Source organism: Atractosteus spatula, chromosome 3, assembly GCF_055471065.1.
Source record: "Atractosteus spatula isolate fAtrSpa1 chromosome 3, fAtrSpa1.hap1, whole genome shotgun sequence".
Classification (NCBI taxonomy): Eukaryota; Metazoa; Chordata; class Actinopteri; order Semionotiformes; family Lepisosteidae; genus Atractosteus; species Atractosteus spatula.
Window position 1 is genome coordinate 25,209,400 of NC_142708.1, and position 18,031 is coordinate 25,227,430.

At 34.8% G+C, this 18,031-nt stretch overlaps 1 protein-coding gene across 1 annotated transcript in view; it reads left to right on the forward strand.

The window, feature by feature from the left end:
* Window positions 1-18,031, forward strand: part of LOC148837604 (A disintegrin and metalloproteinase with thrombospondin motifs 19-like) — a 113,612-nt gene that overhangs the window by 17,412 nt on the left and 78,169 nt on the right. Inside the window, exon 7 of the mRNA XM_088911847.1 lies at window positions 3,057-3,100. Coding sequence (XP_088767973.1) covers window positions 3,057-3,100 — 44 coding nt within the window. The remainder of the gene's footprint in view (window positions 1-3,056; window positions 3,101-18,031) is intronic.

Consider the following 18,031-nt stretch of genomic DNA (forward strand, 5'->3'; position numbering starts at 1 on the left):
AAAATTAAATCTAAAATAATTGTTCATTACTGTTTAAACATCAACACCTAAAATACCATCAATAGCACCTATTCAGTGCTGAAGGAAAGGGAAGAAGAAATTAAGAGAAGGCTATACAATACAATACAACACAGTAGCAGAGCACTGAAAATTTCTTATAATGTATGAAACTATCACAAAACAAGTTGTTGTTATTCCAGGGAGACTGGAATGCATGCACTCCCTTAGGCCGAACCATTGCTCTGAAAATGGGTGAGGATGGTATGAGGAGACTAAAAATATTTGCATGTAGTGCCCTGCCAAATGAAGTTTTTAAAATTGAAATAGAAATATATACATTTTAATTGTGCCAACTATAGTACATAAATATTTCGCCTAAGCACCATTTTGTTAATCTTTCTCACACACCTCCCTCCTACCCATCTTCACCCTTAGAGCGGCTTCCTGGCTCATTCCCTATGAAGCAGGGGGATGGTGGTCCTGTCAGCCTCAACCTTACGATTAGGCTGCTATTTTATCATTCAGGCGAGATACAGCAAACACACTTTTAATGTGCTGTACCTATAAATTTTGTCACCCCATCTCATTAAACAGACTTTGTCCTAACTACTGAAATGACATTTTGGCATCCACAGCTGCCACTGGAACTGGCTCAATCATTTTTATTAACAATGTAGCACTAGCAAAAATGTAAGGAATTCTGAAGTCTACATACACTGTAGCATAACATTTTGTCTGCTTATATACAAGAAAATGTTTATTGGGCGGTGCTTCATCATACATTACAATGATCCAAAACATACAGCCAATGCAATCAAGAAGTTCATCTGAATATCTCCAGATCATCAAGTCAAACTCCAAATTTCTATCCAATTGAGTATTTTACTAAAAATACAGTACATTAATTACATAATTGCTTATTAAGAAATTATGACAGAACATCCCAAGAAAGGGCAAGAACTCAAAGTGGCTTCAGCAAAACATGTCAAATGATTACACAAATAGTGTAGTGAGTTGATTGGGTTGCATGCTTGAGTAGCATGCAGTTATTGCCTCAAAGGAGTAGTCAAGCTTTGCTTGACTTATGCAAGCTAGTCAAGCTCTGACTTTTATGCTCTGAAATGTACTTTAAGTAAAACACTTAAAATCTCTATGTTGAACACAAAATACAGTATGCTTCCATTTTAATATGATAAAATGTATGCATTGATTTGCCAAAAGATAAAACATATATTATAATATACTTTATCATTGAAATGTCATGATAAAAAAATCACTTTAAAGAAAAAATAACAGTTTTAACTTTATTTTGCTGAGGGCGTTCACTACCAGTTGTCATTGAATGATTTGGTTTCCTATGATCACACAAATATATGCAGGTTTGTTTTAGTTGGTTATGCTAAATTATCCCGTTTATCCATGGCCTTGTGATGGGTGGGTGTCACATTCAAAGGATAGAGTAGTTGTTTATTCTCATTCTAGCTTGCTACCCACTACAATTTGCAAGTTGTGCATCTTGAAAATGTTATAGAAAATAAATTTGTTTTGCTCTTGGTTCTGTGCTGACATGCTTTGTGTATTCTTTTATATAGTTGTAATAGTTCTGATATTAATATGTTTGCAGCTTTTTTTGTTGTTGTGATGTGTATCTTTTTTTAGGAACTGATTACCTATTTAAAATGTGTTAGATTAGATTGACTACTTAATTTGACCTAACCTGCTTTGCTTATATGGGCATGAAACATTGCTGTCTACTGACTGATCTGGTTGAATAAAGGACTATTATTTTGGAACTGCTTAAACAAATCTTGGCAAAAATACCTTGAGGGTTGTGTTAAACATCAACATCAAATTAGTTTTTGAAGTCTAAACAAAAACATTCTAGTGTCCCGCGGTAGAATTTGCAGTAATATAAACAAATCAGTCAAGTCTTCATGCCTGCTAACCCCTCCATGTTTTCCACCATCATGTTCATGATTTTCTGTGACAACTATTGGCATCAATAATGGCTATTTGCATGCTTTGAAACTATTGGCAAAGAAACCAGTTTGAGAAATAAATCAAATCACCCTATATCAGGTTGTACAGTCGATACCTCTGTTCCTTAGATTTTAATAGAAATTAAATATTTGAGAGGTTTGTGGAATGGTCTGTTAGCATTGAGCAGGAGTGAGAAAGCACTTTCATCAAATACTAAGATTTATGCTGCAACAGTTTGATTTGGTCCCATTTTTTGTTTCTACTATTATGTTTACTTTCCTAAATACTTTCCTAATTACCTTATTAGTAGTAATTCATGGTGGCTCTTGGTGCCCATGTGTTAATTATGAATTTCAAGTGTCTGAAATTCTTGACACGATGTTATTACCATCCAAAATGCTGATACATGATTTCCTTGAGCTTATTAACAGCTTTTGTCCCTTATGACCAAGAAAATGCACTGATACATGTTGATATTGATTTTAAAACCAATAGACTTCAATGTTTTTTGTTCAATGGGACATTTCTCGCTTTACTATAAATTTCTAATATTGTGGGGAAAGAAAAATGAAATGTACGTGAAAAGGTTGTAAAAATGTATCCAGGGAGCATTGAGAATTGGGGAGATATTGTGCTAGATCCCAGTCTTACCAGCATGTGACCCTTGACATCAACACGAAGCAAATCAGAAAAATTGCTGCTGAAAGAACTTCCTGATTGTGACTTTCTGATTTGCCCCTCTGCTGTGACTTAAGGCATGTACACTGGTTAATGTCATCTGAGAACTGTAGCAGAACTCCAATTGGTTGTTGTTTATTAAGTTCACTGCCTTTAGCATTGACCCTTAAATGTTAGTGTTTAATGCACTTTGTCTCCCAATTAACCTTAAATCAGTTTTATGGCCAGATGAATGTTACAACATCCTTGCTAATCCCATCCACTTTCTGTGCAGTGCCACTGAAGGAGATAAAGAAGCCTTGTAGTTGTTCACTGAGCCATACAAATTATGTGTAAATGGGTCAGATAATCATTGCAGTTTTGCTTTGGGACTGCTTAAGTTTGTCTTCATATTTCAGGAAAGATTTCTGCGTGCACAAAGATGAGCCATGTGACACTGTAGGTGAGTTAACACCAGATGTTGTTTCCTTCTTTTGATAAAGATTACTGCTAAATTAAATTCTTCTAATTTCCACAGGAAAGGGATGCCTTTATTGATTAAAATACACATTGCCCTAATGTGCATTTTAGATTTTGTTTCAAACTATCAGGGTAAAATAAAGGCAACACATTCACACCTATCGGTGACAAGGTGCAAATCTCCTTATGGTTTTCAACCAAAGTTCATTTTGGTATTTGTTTTTAAAGTAATCTGCTCACAGGAAGAAGCAATTATATGAATTCTCATTTCTATAGCTAATTAACAGTCATACTGGTTTGTTTTTTTACCTTTTGCACCAGACCAATTTAGATTGACCACCTTATTGTAATTTTCCTCTATGTTATTAAAAGCATTATATCAGTACTTTTATAGATCAGCAGCTCTGGTATGTCCTTCTTATATATATAAAATAAGCTTCATTAACAACATCGGGCTTTTGTCTTGTAAAACTAAATTATAACCTTATTCATAAAAACAACACAATATTTTTGAAGGAAAGGGTGAAAATGCTTTCAAGAAAAAGCCTCCTGTCTCCCGTCACAGATATGTATACATAAAAACTTGATTTTGCTTTTACCAGTACAGGGCTTGGATATTAATGCTTTACTGAATATTGTTTAAAGCCCCCTACTTTAACAGTAGGGTAAGGTTCATATACAGGGTAGGACTACAGTCAGAATTTCAATTAAACTTTGACATTCAGTAAAATTAGGGGCACATTTTATTTCAGTAAATTGTTACTTCAGTCTTGTCACGAAGCATAGTTCTGGACCCTATGCAGACGGTATTATCTGGAAGTAAGTGGAAAAGGAAGATGGGGAGGAGACGACGAGGATCAGGAGGGGTTGACAGACAGGGGGGTGTGATGATGGTGAACTGGTGAGCGGGGGGCAGAGCCAGGGCAAACAAGTCCAAGGAGTCTAGGAGGGATATCCGGGGTGAAGTCCAAAAGTCCAACGGGGTGATCCAGCCGAGATGTGACAAAACAGAGTTAAAAACCGGAACGGGATCCGGTAGAGGGACGGTGAATAAAAGCGGGATAATGAGACCGGGCACTTAACCCCGGTAGGAGGCCTATGCCCTCAAGCCGTGGACGTAGGGCGACTTGATGGTAGGCGGGGCTCTGTCTTCCAATGCAGAGCCCAGAGTAGTGAGAGTGCCCAGCTTAAATAAGGAGGGGCAGGATTGGAGGCAGGTGCATGAAATCATCAAAAATGAGAAAGTGCCAGAACGTCCTTAAGAGGAGGGATTACAATCGTAACAAGTCTAAATTGAAAAACTTGGGGGTGATATTTGATTCAGGCTTGACATTCGACCCACATGTGCAACATATTGTCAAAACATCTTCATCTCACTTTAGAAATATCACTAGAGTACATCCTATGTTATCGCTATCTGTGGCTGAAAAGCTGATCAACACATATGTCTTCTCTCGAATTGACTACTGTAATGCTCTACTTTACTTTCATCACATTGCTCCTGTCCTGAACTTTTGTGTCTACTTCAAAATCCTCATGCTCATCTATAAGGCTCTGCATGGCTTGACACTCCAGTACCTGTCTGAGCTACTATCGTCCTACTCCCCACCTCGCAACCTTCGCTCTTTTAATTCTGGTCTCCTACAGTATCTGTCCTCCAAGCCTGTCTACACTCTATGGGTGATAAGGCCTTCTACTGTTACGCCCCAAAGCTCTATAACTCTATCCCCAAAGATTTCAGAGAGTCACCTTCTCTAAACTCTGCTCCTGCTATATTCCGTACTCCCATCTACTGTCTCTTCTCACTGTGTATTCTCATTATGCAGATGTTGTGTATTTTTTATTATTTTTGTCATTCTGTAAAGTGCTTTGAGAAGCCAACTTCAAAGGTGCTATATAAAATAAATTTATTATTATATTACATTGTAACAGTTTTCATCTGTGTCATATTGGACTATACTACATGTTTCAGTATGGTTTAAGGTTTGGATTAGTGTTGTATCTGGAAGAGGATATAGTCTTGACATACCTATGTAAGGGTTAAAACTAGAAATCCCATGAAACAGGAATGTATTTATAGTATGTGTATATTTTAGGATTTTTCATAAATATAGAATATTATCTTAACTTCACATTTTGATGTGATTTATGGTTTGTGTTAAAAAAGCCTGTCGTATACTGTAGGGTGAGATTTATGTCTGGGATAGGGTGCTGGATATATATTAAGTTCTGTGAATAGTAATATTAGTTGTAAGTTGTAAAAATGTTCACTAATGCAATCTGACCGTTGTCTTGTGCCTCCATTCAAAGTTTGGTGTCACGTCTTCACTACATTTTTGGTTTGCTTATTCACTCTTTTTTTATACTGTTTTTGTCAATGTTTGTTTGCTTTTTCTACTATTTTTGAAAGCATAGTTTTTCTAGCTTGGTATTTCTTGGTGTTGCCTCTAAAATTTCTTAAGTGGTTCATGAGCCTGGGACCTTTTTTTGTCTATTCCTTCTGATTGGTGTCTCCAGCAAGTCTCTGCTTTGGAGAGGATAGATCTGAATGGCTGTCTCATTGCTGTGATCTGTTGGACCTAGACAAAAATGTGATCTTGTCACTCAGGCAATTAGTCCCACTTTGCCTTTTCTCGTAAATCTTGTCTGTTTTGAATCTTTTGTTTTTTCTCCCTTACTCATGGAGTTCTACAGAATTCTGTGGTGGGAGCTTTACTATTTAATATTCACAATAATCACCATCATAGACTAGTTTCACTGCTAGTTTTCCCATTTTTTACTTTACTCAGTTAAACCCTTTACTCTGCCTATCTAATGCTGAAATACAGATGCCATTTGGACATTTGGTTAAATATATGGTTTACTAATGGAGCAAGCATTTCCATCTCAATTTGAAAGATGAAGACAGCTTTTGTAGCAAACTGAAACAAAATATACATGAATATCTGAGTCAGTGCATGGCAGACTGGTAAATTAGCTTCTGGGTCTTTAAATCTGGAAAGTTTGAACTACAGTATAAGCATCTACAGTAAGTGAATTATCATGCCCTGGAGGAAGAAGATAAAATATGATAACTACTAATCCATAATTAATCTGACAAGGAGGATACTTAGGTAGAAAACTACTGTGAGATCAAATGATTTAGGCCTTCTTACTCTGCCAAAGACCAGGCAGAACACAAAAGACAATAGAGCTTTTTTTTGTGTGCGACACCACAACTGTGGAACTTACTACCCATATCCATTACACAGAAGACTCTATAAATGTGTAACTTTCGAAATCTCTCTTAAAGACCTAAATTTTAATGAAAGTTTTTAATATATAATTTAATTTTAATTTTTTATGTTAGTTTGCTGTGCATTATTTTTTTTTTTTTTTTTTTTACTTTCTTAGTTTTACTTATTTACTTATATATAATGTGTGTGCTTTTGCAGTGTGCTTTGAAAAGTGCTCATAAATCGAATTATATTTCTATTATAAAACCTTTACCAATAGTTTACTGAAGGGCATTCTGGATATCATTTGTACACATGTGATGAAATATTGCAGAAAAATCTTTGACAGGAAACTATTCTGTTTCTTGAAACTAATTACTGATCCCGAGCTGTGGAAGATTAAGTCTTTGAAAAATGTGGTGTTTTTTTATTAAGCTTTCATGGAATTTTCACATAAGGCTTTATATTCTATGAAGTAATAGGTCATGCTGACACACAATATTCATAGACTGCATGTTACACCATCTTCAGGCATGTACAGTAGTTATTGCATTGGAAAGATTGGCAAGTTTAATGGAGTAACATTTTGTCTTGAATTTTGTATGCATGTTTCCTAAACTGCATTTTATACTAATTTGTAACAGAGATCCAGTAAAAACCTGTAATCTATTCACTGCAGTTACCTGTGCCTCTTTTGGTGTATTTATTTTTAGGTCAACTTCCCAAGTTTAAAAGTTATGCATAGATACTGGCTGTCAGAAAACTGTCAGCAGCAAATTTCTCAAAAAGCTGTTTCCTGAAGCACACTGCATATTTAGAATTGTTAGAAGGCTATAAATCTACTGCAGCTCCTCAGTGGTTTGAATGATGAATTGAGTTCAGTAATGGTCAAAACTGTCATTCAGTAAAAAATTACAAAGTGAATAATTTCATCTTACAGTACTCAATAACTCAATGCAGAGTCCTTTGTGGCTTATTTATAATTTACAAGGAATTATCAGATAACAAGCATCAGCACGTCTTGTATTGCAGTTTAATTGTTGTATATCGTTGAACAGAGCTGTCTTTTTGTATGCAAATGGTCTAGAAAATGATCCTTAAGCATTTTATAATGTTCACAATACAATGCATGCCATATTGAGTCAGATTTTATTGTACACAGAGCTTTTAAAATATATTTTGAAATAACTGTGGGTGAAAATTAATTACTGTTTCACTTAAGTTGAATAAGAATATTAAGAAGGCAGCAGGATCAGGTTTTTTTTTATTTGTTGTAATTTTAACCTATATTACTATACAAAAATGCCTTTAACTTAAAAAAAAGTATGCATGTTGAATACTAAGCTGTATTTAAACTGTTTAAGCTGTTAACACTTTTAACTGCTTTAGAAGTACAATATTTGTGAGGCATTCTCATACTGATATGAGATACTTCCGAAGTCTGGGGTAACTGTCTAAAGGTCATACTAAGCAGTCTTCACAGAATGCATACAACATGTTTAACATTTATTTACATACAGCTGTTGGAAATTCTGCCTTTAAAGTTTTAAAAAATTGTCTTTTGCAGCAAATAAATATGAGAATAGTGGCTACAGTAATTTTTGCATGGAAGTACAAGGTGAATGTTGCTAAAATATTTATAACTTTTTTTTTAAATCTGTTAATAAAACAGTTCCTTTACAAGGATATTCCTTCTTCACTATAGAAATAAAAAAAAACAAATCACATAGAGTAACCAATATGTACAGTCACATACAGTAATTAATTGTGGTTTAGTATGGAGATAGATTAGAATCATCATTGCACCTTGACCAATAGGTCTCTTACCCAAATTATAAGTCTTACTACCTACTACCAGTCTAACTATTACCTATTGACAATGGCCTTCTTCTGTGAAGACACCTTCTTCTATTACCTTCTTGTATGACTATTCCCTTCTTATATATCAGTTATTATACTTATCTTTATAAAGATAAATGATTGTACTGTAAGTCACAAGTAAAGATAATTAAAATTGAGTTCTTTGAACATATTTTCCTCTACAGGTTTTTTAATGGTTTTCTCAGATCTTCATTTTACTGTATTTTTTAAGCTTGCCCCTTTAGTTTTTTCTATGATGGCGGGAGAATTGTTGTGGAATTTAGAAGCAGTAAACTGAGTGCTGAGTATGAAAGGATTAGTCTTAGACTGATGAATAATCAGCCTTTTCTGTCTTTTCTGTTTTTATACTTACAAAGGTACCAGCTTCCTGTATCTGATGATTATGTTATACATTCCACAATATGAGACAATCACTTTTCTGGCATCTTTCCTACATAAATATCTTTCTTGTCAGATTAATTATGGATAAGTGGTTATCAGATTTAATCTTCTTCCTTCAGGCCATAGTAACTCACTTGCTGTAGTTTCTTATACTGTATTTCAGGCTTCCCAGTTTAAAAAAAAAAACAGAAGCTAATTGCCTGATCTGTCATGCGCTGGCTCAGATATTCATGTCTTTTTTGTCTCAGTTTGCACCAAAAGTAATCTTCATCTTTCATAGTGAGATGGGAATGTGTGCCCCATTACAAGGATTAAGAGTTTCATAGTAGTAATTGAGATACAATTGAAAGAAAATGCCAGTAAAACATAACCCTGTTGCACTAAAACCAAAATGAGCAAGTTGGGCCGAATGATGCCCTGTGCTTGTAACTTTTCTTCTGTTCTTACTGTATGTTTATATTTCAATAATAAAATAATGCATTTTCCACGCAAATTCCAAAAGCAACTGTACTCATGCAATAGGTACAGTATGTATCTGCAAGTAGAGTTTTTAGTGCCCTGTGTGTGAGCAGAGGAACTTTAAGATCCACTCTAAATTTCACAGGGATTACAAGTAGTTTTGTTTAGCATGAGAGCTGCAGAATTCTGGACGTGCTGAAGCCTGTTTAGAACCTAAGTAGATACAACAGCAAGTAAGACATTACAGTAATCTAATATTGATGAATAAAGACATGGCAATTTATTAGTATCCAAAAGAGCAAGTACCTTAACTTTGCAGTGTTATGCAGTTGGAAAAAAAAATATCGTTGTAATGTTTTTAACATACAGTAGGCTTCAAATGACAACACAGTGTGAAAAATAAACACTAAGGTTTCGAACATTGTTCAAGTGTTTAATTTCGGCACTGCTGACAACAACACTGAAATCACCAATACAGCAATGCTGATGTTGGAAGCCAGTAAGCATGAATCTTGTCTTATCAGTTTAGCTTAACAAAATTCTATAACACAGCTTTCAAGCGCAGAAACTATACCTTGTATAGTTTTGTATAGATACTCATTATCTATACAAAAGTGTTATCTAAAAAACAGTCATGACTAATAATATGACAAAAAGGCAATTTGTAAAAGCTATATAGTGCAGGTCCTAGGATAGAGTCCTGTGAACTACCATGAGGTATTGGGACATTATCAGATTTAGCACAGCCAAGATTTATACATCCTGTAAATACATTTTAAGAAAGCATCAGCAAATTATTAACTTCCTTAACAAGGGTTTTATTCTGTACTCTAAAGACCAAGTTCAAAGATTCAAACAGCTCATTAGATGCAAGATAAAATCACAGTTGAGCTGCAATGAATGGGATAAACTAGAACAGAAGTTACTAAACACCAGACCACGTGCTTTTAGCACAGCTTTAGTCTGCAAGACTAAATTTCAAGAAGTCATGGATAAGGTTAGGAAACAAATGGACAGAGTGCAGAGAATCTAGGTTTTGAGTTAAAGCACAGGAGGTTCCAAAGCATAGTTTACCAGCTCAATCATTTAAGTAGCATTCACCAAGTAAAATGAGAGAAATTTTAACCTGTGAGAGCAGGCATGGGAGAAGGTGAGGTGTACAACTGATTAACAATATTGTGTGTCTTATTGTGTGTTTTCTTATGAACAGTTGCTTGAATGTGCTACACTGTTTAATAGAGTGAAATATATTAACTGATATTAGCATATTAGTTGGTAAAATAAAGGACTGTGGGTGTACTATGACCCATATCAATGAGACTGACATAGAAGGAGGATCTAGCAACATTATGGACAGGGGTCACCAACCCTGAGCCGAAAGGGGTTGGTGTGTTTGCCATTATTCTTTTTTGGCTGAATTGAAGCAGCTTAACAGCTTGCTGCTGCTTTTCAAGTTCCCAAGCTTTTAAGAGACTTAGCAAACCTGCACAAACATTGGCCCTTCAGGACCAGGATAGGGGATCTCCACTTAAAGGCATCTCTGTATGGCAGCTTATGTTGTCAATAAGAAAACAAGGTTTAATAATATCTATAGCAATTTTTTTTTGGTCCTGGTCCTGAGGGAACCATGTGTCAGTTGGTTTTCATTCCAACTGTGCCATTAATCACCAGTGATAATTAATCTGACTGTACACTAGCTACAGTATTATTTAAAAAAACATCATCATACAGAACTTTATGAGAATAACAATGCATCCGACACTCACAATGAGTATTAGTAGTATTGAAACTCAACAGTGACTACTCACTCTTTAGGTTAATATCCATTAAAAATCCCATTTAATGTTTTGAGAGCTGAAAGCAAATTTAAACATAGATTTAAATTTATGTTCAACCCTCGGACAGAGAAATTAAATTTAAACCTCAGATAGAAAATTGAAATCAGTTTGCTTTTAATTAAGAACTCGACTGGAGAGAGAAAAACAGTGATTGACAACCTGTTCTAGTGCTCTCGTGTATCATTAGTTTGAGCTTGCTTCTGACTTGTGGTGGATGTCCTTGTAAAGAACAGGAATAACAATGGAGCTGTTTAAGGGCTTTTTTTCCAAAATAGAGTATCGGCTTCAACAATGTGGCTGGGTAACTTGTTTCATAGTCCCACACTCCTCTGGGGCAAAGAAATGCCTCCTGTTCTTGGTTTTAAATGCACTTTCACATATTTTCCACTTGTGCCCTCTGGTTCATGTTTCACTGTTCATTCTCAAGGAATCGGCTGTGTTGCCTTTGTTAGCTCTTTTGACAATTTTGAATACTTGTCTCAGGACTCTGGTAGTGTTCTCTCTTCAAGACTAAAATAGTTCAGTTCCTTCAGCCTGTCAGTGTAAGGTTTTCCAATCTAAATAAAACCTGGAACCCCGCTGAACATACGTCTTCTATTTAAGCACTGGGATATTTTCCTGTGTGAAGGTACCCAAATGGCAGTCTCATGACATGGCATTTTCCACACATTACAAAAATGCAATGGAAAACAAAATTCACTTAATTAAACTACGTGGAAGTGTGTTCTTGTGAATTCCCAAATTGTGCATAGCGGACATATTTACAGTACTTACTGTTTTGTAAGTTTACATTATGAAGAAATAAAACCACTTGCATTCTTGGCTGAAACACAAAAGGTCCTTATGTAGGAATTTCCTTTGTAGATGTGGAGACACTCAGTTCAGATTTTTTTAATTACACTGAGATAAATAAGTGCGCTGATAAAGAAATGGTTTAGAAAATGTTACTGTTGGAAGAGGTTTGAGTGACTCCTCTGCTTTTACAAACTGCCCATTGCAGTTATTGATTTTGATACAGTGTAAATTTGTTTAAATCTAATCTAAACCAAAACTGTATGTGTTCATGTTGTTGGGAAACAGTAAATACTATAAAGTATATATCTATATACAGTAGTTTGTTGCTATTGTGTGAATCTGAGATCTTTGTCATTGATACAGAAGATTTAGAGATATTAGTGTAAGCTTTTGATTTGAGGAGCATACATATCTCGTTCTTACCTGTTGTAATTCCTAATAAAATCAAAAGGCTCCTCGTTCCACAAACTGCTAGTTCAATCAAGTCACTGTTTCTGAGCACAGTACCCCTGTGATAATAGTAAAGTTGATCTTAAGTTCCTACAAAAACATATAAAATCTTTCAAAACATTTCTCATTCCATGTGTTTTTTAATGTTCTTGAATGTACCACAATATAGATCTTTTGATCATTTCAAGGCATAGACTTCATACAGAGCCTTCTGCTACTGTGCTTTTCATCTTTGGGACAACCTCCTGGTTAGGATTAGGAATGCTAAATGACTAGATTATTTTAAATCTAGATTTTAATATAATGCTTATGGTTCCTTTTTAATCCTAAATGTACTCTGGAATACTTTGGCAATAAGGACAAATTGCAATGCAGTGTGTTTCCCCAGTACATGGGATGTCATTACTAATTTGTATATTGTATATATTAAGACTAGTCACTGGCAATCATTAAATATTTTCTTATTAGGGAGAAATCTCAGTATTGAGCCAGTAAAAACCAAGAAAAATTATTTTTTTGGTTTATTATTTATATGTTTTCCAATATACAGTATGAAATAAATGTGCAAAATACTCAAAATGCACACACAAGAACATGAACTCAACACTTAAATTAAGAAAATCTCAAAATTGCCTAGATACAATGAGATGTACAGTATAATTGCATGCTAACTGCATATATCATTTCAGTAGTCTCACATCTTATTCTTTCAGGGAGTTACCTAATACCTTATTTTAAACACTTGTTTTGAATATAGAGTCCACTGCCTTTATACAGGTGATATATGGCCAGTAGGGGTCACCCATTACATGGACAATCAATCACCCATTACAGTATGAACAATCAATTACCTATTACACTGTGAACAATCAAACAATCATAGTCATCTTCATGGAAAATTGTTCCTGTACCATTGTTGTAGTACATTGTTGTATGTCCGAAAAAGCACAATCATGTTGTTTTTGCAATATATATTGAAGTTACCACTCATGTTTATAAGATTACAATTCACAAACTCTTTGATTTAATAATTTAGTTTAAAGTATCATTTATGTCAAGGGCCAATGTCCATAACTTATTTCTATGCAGAAGCAAAATGCTCCTGATTAATTTCCATTGTTTTTCAGCTCGGCACGTTCAGTGGTTTAGTTACAGTATTGATCAGAACATAAACTCAGAACATTGTAGGTTTACTATGTATTGTTATTTGCAATTATACTTATATTTATATTTCACCAACAAAGTTCTTCATCTCCTCCAAATAACTTGGCAAATGATTGTGTTGCTTAGTCTCGGTCAGGGGGGCAAAGTAGCTAATATTTTTCCTGTCAAGCAAAGATGGAAAAGGAGGTGAAGTCAGTGGGAGAAAATAATCCAAATTCACATGAGATTACTTTAGAAATCCTGTCCTACAAACTGTTGAATATTGTTGTTTATCATTTATTGCATGGGTTGCCAGGCACAGAGCTGACGATGAGGTGATGCATGTGGCAAGCATCATGAATAAGCTTAAGTGTTCTTGTGTTGTATATTGTATTGCTGAAGTGTAGCTGTTTTTTTATTTTAAAGACATTGTATTGTGCATGCATAAATATAGAATTAGCAGACAAGTCAGTCATTAAAGCAGTATACAATTATAAATACAATTAAACTTTTATGGAATATATATTTAATAATAGGGCACATTTAATAAGTTAATAGGGCACATTCTAGAATGAAATAAGCCAAAAGCAGTTTATGTATTGGTGTTTTTAAATGAAGAATATAATAATGAATGAGAATCTATAAGAAACTGATAATTACATAGAAAAAATATATACAAAATTGATATATAAAGGGGTGTAAGATACAGTGTTTACTTGCTGTGTGCATTGAATTTTTTAAACGCTTATACAGTACATTCAGTTGTTAAGACCTCATTCTCAGTAGAACATTTATAATTTGTGGAGGCTTTTTAATTTAATAAAGACTGGTCATGAGCTTTGGTGAATATGTTGCATTTTCATACACACTGTAGTTCTGTATTATTACTGCTACTGTCAAGAACAGAGCTAGATCAGGATTTACAAGAATCAGTTTTGCCTGATACATCTGATATATCTTCTCACATATCTTACATTTTGCAGAGTACACAGGTGTACAGCACATGTAGTGCTTTAAAGTCTGTTAGCTATGAAAGTTGTAAAAAGATTGATGTCTAACAATAAAAATCTTTAAAAGGTTATTGTGTTAGGGAGTAAGGGTGAAATTTAAAATATTACATTTTAAAATATAGTTTAAATATATAATCTCATATTATCTAATTATTATTTCTTAGTTTGTTGCAATTATTATACTGTATTGTAGTATTTCATAGAAAAGAGAAGCAAAATATTTAAGCATCTTGTTGACTGAGGTAATGTACAAAAATTCCATGCTTGGAGCATACTGTATATCCCCTCACTTTACTGGGCTCATATTAAGAAATTCAAAATGTTGTTCAGAGAAAACCTTGCTTGAATATGCCATGATTAACTTTTTCTGTCTTTCATTTATCATTTCTACCTTTGTGTGAACCAAGAAACATAATATACTGGCTTGTCATTAAACAGCAGCCAAACGCTCAACCTTCTTTTACTTTCCAATAAAATACTGTCTACTAAAAAACAGGTTTATTCCTCTTGGTTTAGGTTTCTTGGACAACACCCCAAACCAACAGCATGATTTAAAACCAATTGAAGAAGTTCACAAGATTAGTCATGGGAAATACCTTAAAGGCACATCAAATCTTACATTCATGCAGTTACTTTTACATACTGTAAGTTGTAATTTGAACAAGAGACAATATATTAGAGGTCTGTGATCAAGGCTCTTAAAAATGAAACTTGTCTGTACAACTAATAAAAAGGAAGGTTAATGGATTTGTGTTGCTCCCTTTTACAATCAAATCAACAAGTTTCACAGCCAGTTTCATTCCAATTTTTTACCTTTTTTTCTTTTATTCTAAAATTATGTATAATTTACTGCTGCACAGTGGAAAAAAACGCCTTAAATGAACATAAACACAGGCCATTTTGTGCTGCTGACAAATGACCCCATTATTGACAAGAAATCCGGGGGTATTAGAAGTCATATCTTGGTTTTCATTTTGTTCTTCACAGTTGACCACTGTTGTGATCTTTAATAAGTTTTATTATTAAGATAAACTAAATCAAAAATCACTTTAACGTTTTAAAGTCAATATAAAGAGCTTTTAAGATTAAGACAATGAAAATATTTACTCAGTGTTGTTCGTTTTCATCTGAGATTTACAATGACATTACATGCTGCACACCCTTCTTTCTAATTCGAAGAGAATGATAGTAAAGAATAAAGTTCAAAGTTTATGAATAAAAGAATCCACTTTAGTGTGCAAGACTGAAAATGGTGCTATTCACATCAAGGTAAAAGACTTTTTAAAATGTGATGGTAATTCTAATTGCACTAGTATACAATGATTGTGAAATCTTTTCATTGCACAATATTGTTCCATAACTTAATTGTGTTCAAACAATCATTAGTCAAATGTCTTAAAAGTAGTAAGTCCTATTCATAAGACCACCTGTATTCAGCAACAACCTGTGCTATGCTGCAACTTTAAATCCTTGTAACGATATTCACATTTTCACATTTTGTAGAGGGACCTCTGTCCCTCAAACGTGAGGGGGAGGAACAGCTGCCCACTGAGCTCGTGTAAGGGGTAGGCTGCCTTCAATGGACAGGGCTCCAGAGAGGAAATAGGAAACAACCACAGACGTGTCTGCCCTGCTGCTAAGGCATGTCATGTCAGTCTGCATCTTAATTGGGCCAACTGCTTCAAATGGAACTTCAGGGAGTGCAAGTCTAGTGAATTAAGTTGAAAAAAATAAAGGAAGTGACAACAATTGAAGACCCAAGGGTCAAACTGGACAGGTCTACAGCACATGGCAGAATAGCAGCTGCTGTTTGCATTTGCTGCAGGGTGGAGCCAATCTAAGACAGGTTTTGGGTAACTTAGTTTTAGAGAGGTGAAGTGGTATAAAATGTATAATGAATTAACTTATGCTGAATACAGACTTGGGAGGAATGTCCTCTGGTTAGAATAGATTTTCTGATGCTGTCAAAGACATCACACCAAGTGCCGTGTTCCCATAAAGATTTTAATAAGTTTTTAATCGAGATCAATTTATTTAAAGAGTATGGCTGGAGATAGAAGATGCAGTGCCTGTAGATCAAAGATTTAGAGCAAAGCAGAATCAAGAGATTATAGTCAGAATAGTGAAGAATCAGTAAAACTATGGTTCTGAATGACACATTTTAAGTATTAAAGCAATTCAAAAAGGGAAAAACTAACATTTACTTTACTGACATTTACTAAAAACTAACATATTAACGATATATATTGTTAACATTTGAAAAGCCCTCCACTCAAGGGGAAAACAGGAATATATTATTGAATGAGGGAAATATTAACCAGGACTGTAACCCAAAGGGCTGTCTAAATTGTGCACAGATATGCCAGAGAATAACATACCACGTAGTTCTTTATGAATATGCATGAATAATGGTAGAGTTCCATGTAACAGAGTAAACTGGGAGAAGTCTTAAAAGAGCTTGTTGGTATGGTCTTAAAAGAGGATGTTGATAGAGCTGGGTAAAGCAGTCCCCTTGTAAGTATACAAAAGAATTCTTTGCAATATGAGGCATTGTACTGTTCCAAATAAATGAAGAAACTTAACTATTTACCACATGGAAAAATACTTTGAAATGAAGCAGGAATACAGTGGAAATAAATAAAAAAAAACATTGAAAGGATTTTCATTTTAATACCAACAAGTTAAATTATCCAGTTTAAACAGCTGAAGTCTTGTTTACTGTGCTCTAAAGGATAGATTAAATTGGCAGAAAATCATTATATGAATATGTTCATGAGGAACAACACCAAGTCAAGAATTAGATGCATTTGAGGATGTTTATGTAGTGCTTAAGCACAGTATATTGAGATTTGTCTTAACCTGCTTGGTTGACAGCCAGCCCCTTTGCCGTGGGACAAGGAAACTAGGACCCCCAAAAGATCCATGTCGGAACCCTTCCTTAGAGGAAGAGAAATTCATGAACATAATTCATAATTGTTGTAGAATCATATGGGAATGTGAGAGAGTATCAGATAATTATAGGTCTTATAAAAAAGAGAGAATACACACAGATAAAAATCTGTCAGTGGAGGTAAGATTGTTTTGTTTCTCAGATTCTGTCTATACTTTGTACATCAGGATTACTACACAGTTTACTAGGCAGTGATTATATTATAATAGAAAATGGAGCGAGAGAGTATTCCTGTCTAGCGTCACAATGAAAGAAAAATATTCCGAATTTGTATTGTTGGTGCAGATCAAGGATATACTGTACTGCAAAATGCAATTAATAATTGATGTCAAAACCAAATTTATGTAAGTTAGTATAATTGCATTTATCCTAACTGAAGACCTTCTCTACCTTCAAGGGAGAAGGAAGAATGTCCAATCAAGGTTATTTTAAAGGTTAGGTAAGGTTCCCTTTTCAGGCCATAAAGGTCCATGGGGGAATGGGCTACCATTTTTCCCCAACCATCCAACACTGGAGGTGGAGGTAATGGGGTCAGCATCCCACTCTGGCCAGCCTATTACCCCCCAAAGGATTAACCCCCAGTACTCATTTGGAAAGCAGGCTGAGTGGACCTGGGAGCCATCTGGAAGGAATTAGAGCAAGCTACATCACTTGCCCCTACCTGGGATTGAACCTGGGACCTTCCAGTCAGGAGCTAGACACCCTTGCTGTCTGAGCTACCACGGCTCCAACTATCTTAAAGGTAAATGTAGAAAATTAAAAAAAACACCTAAGATTGAAATATGGCATCTT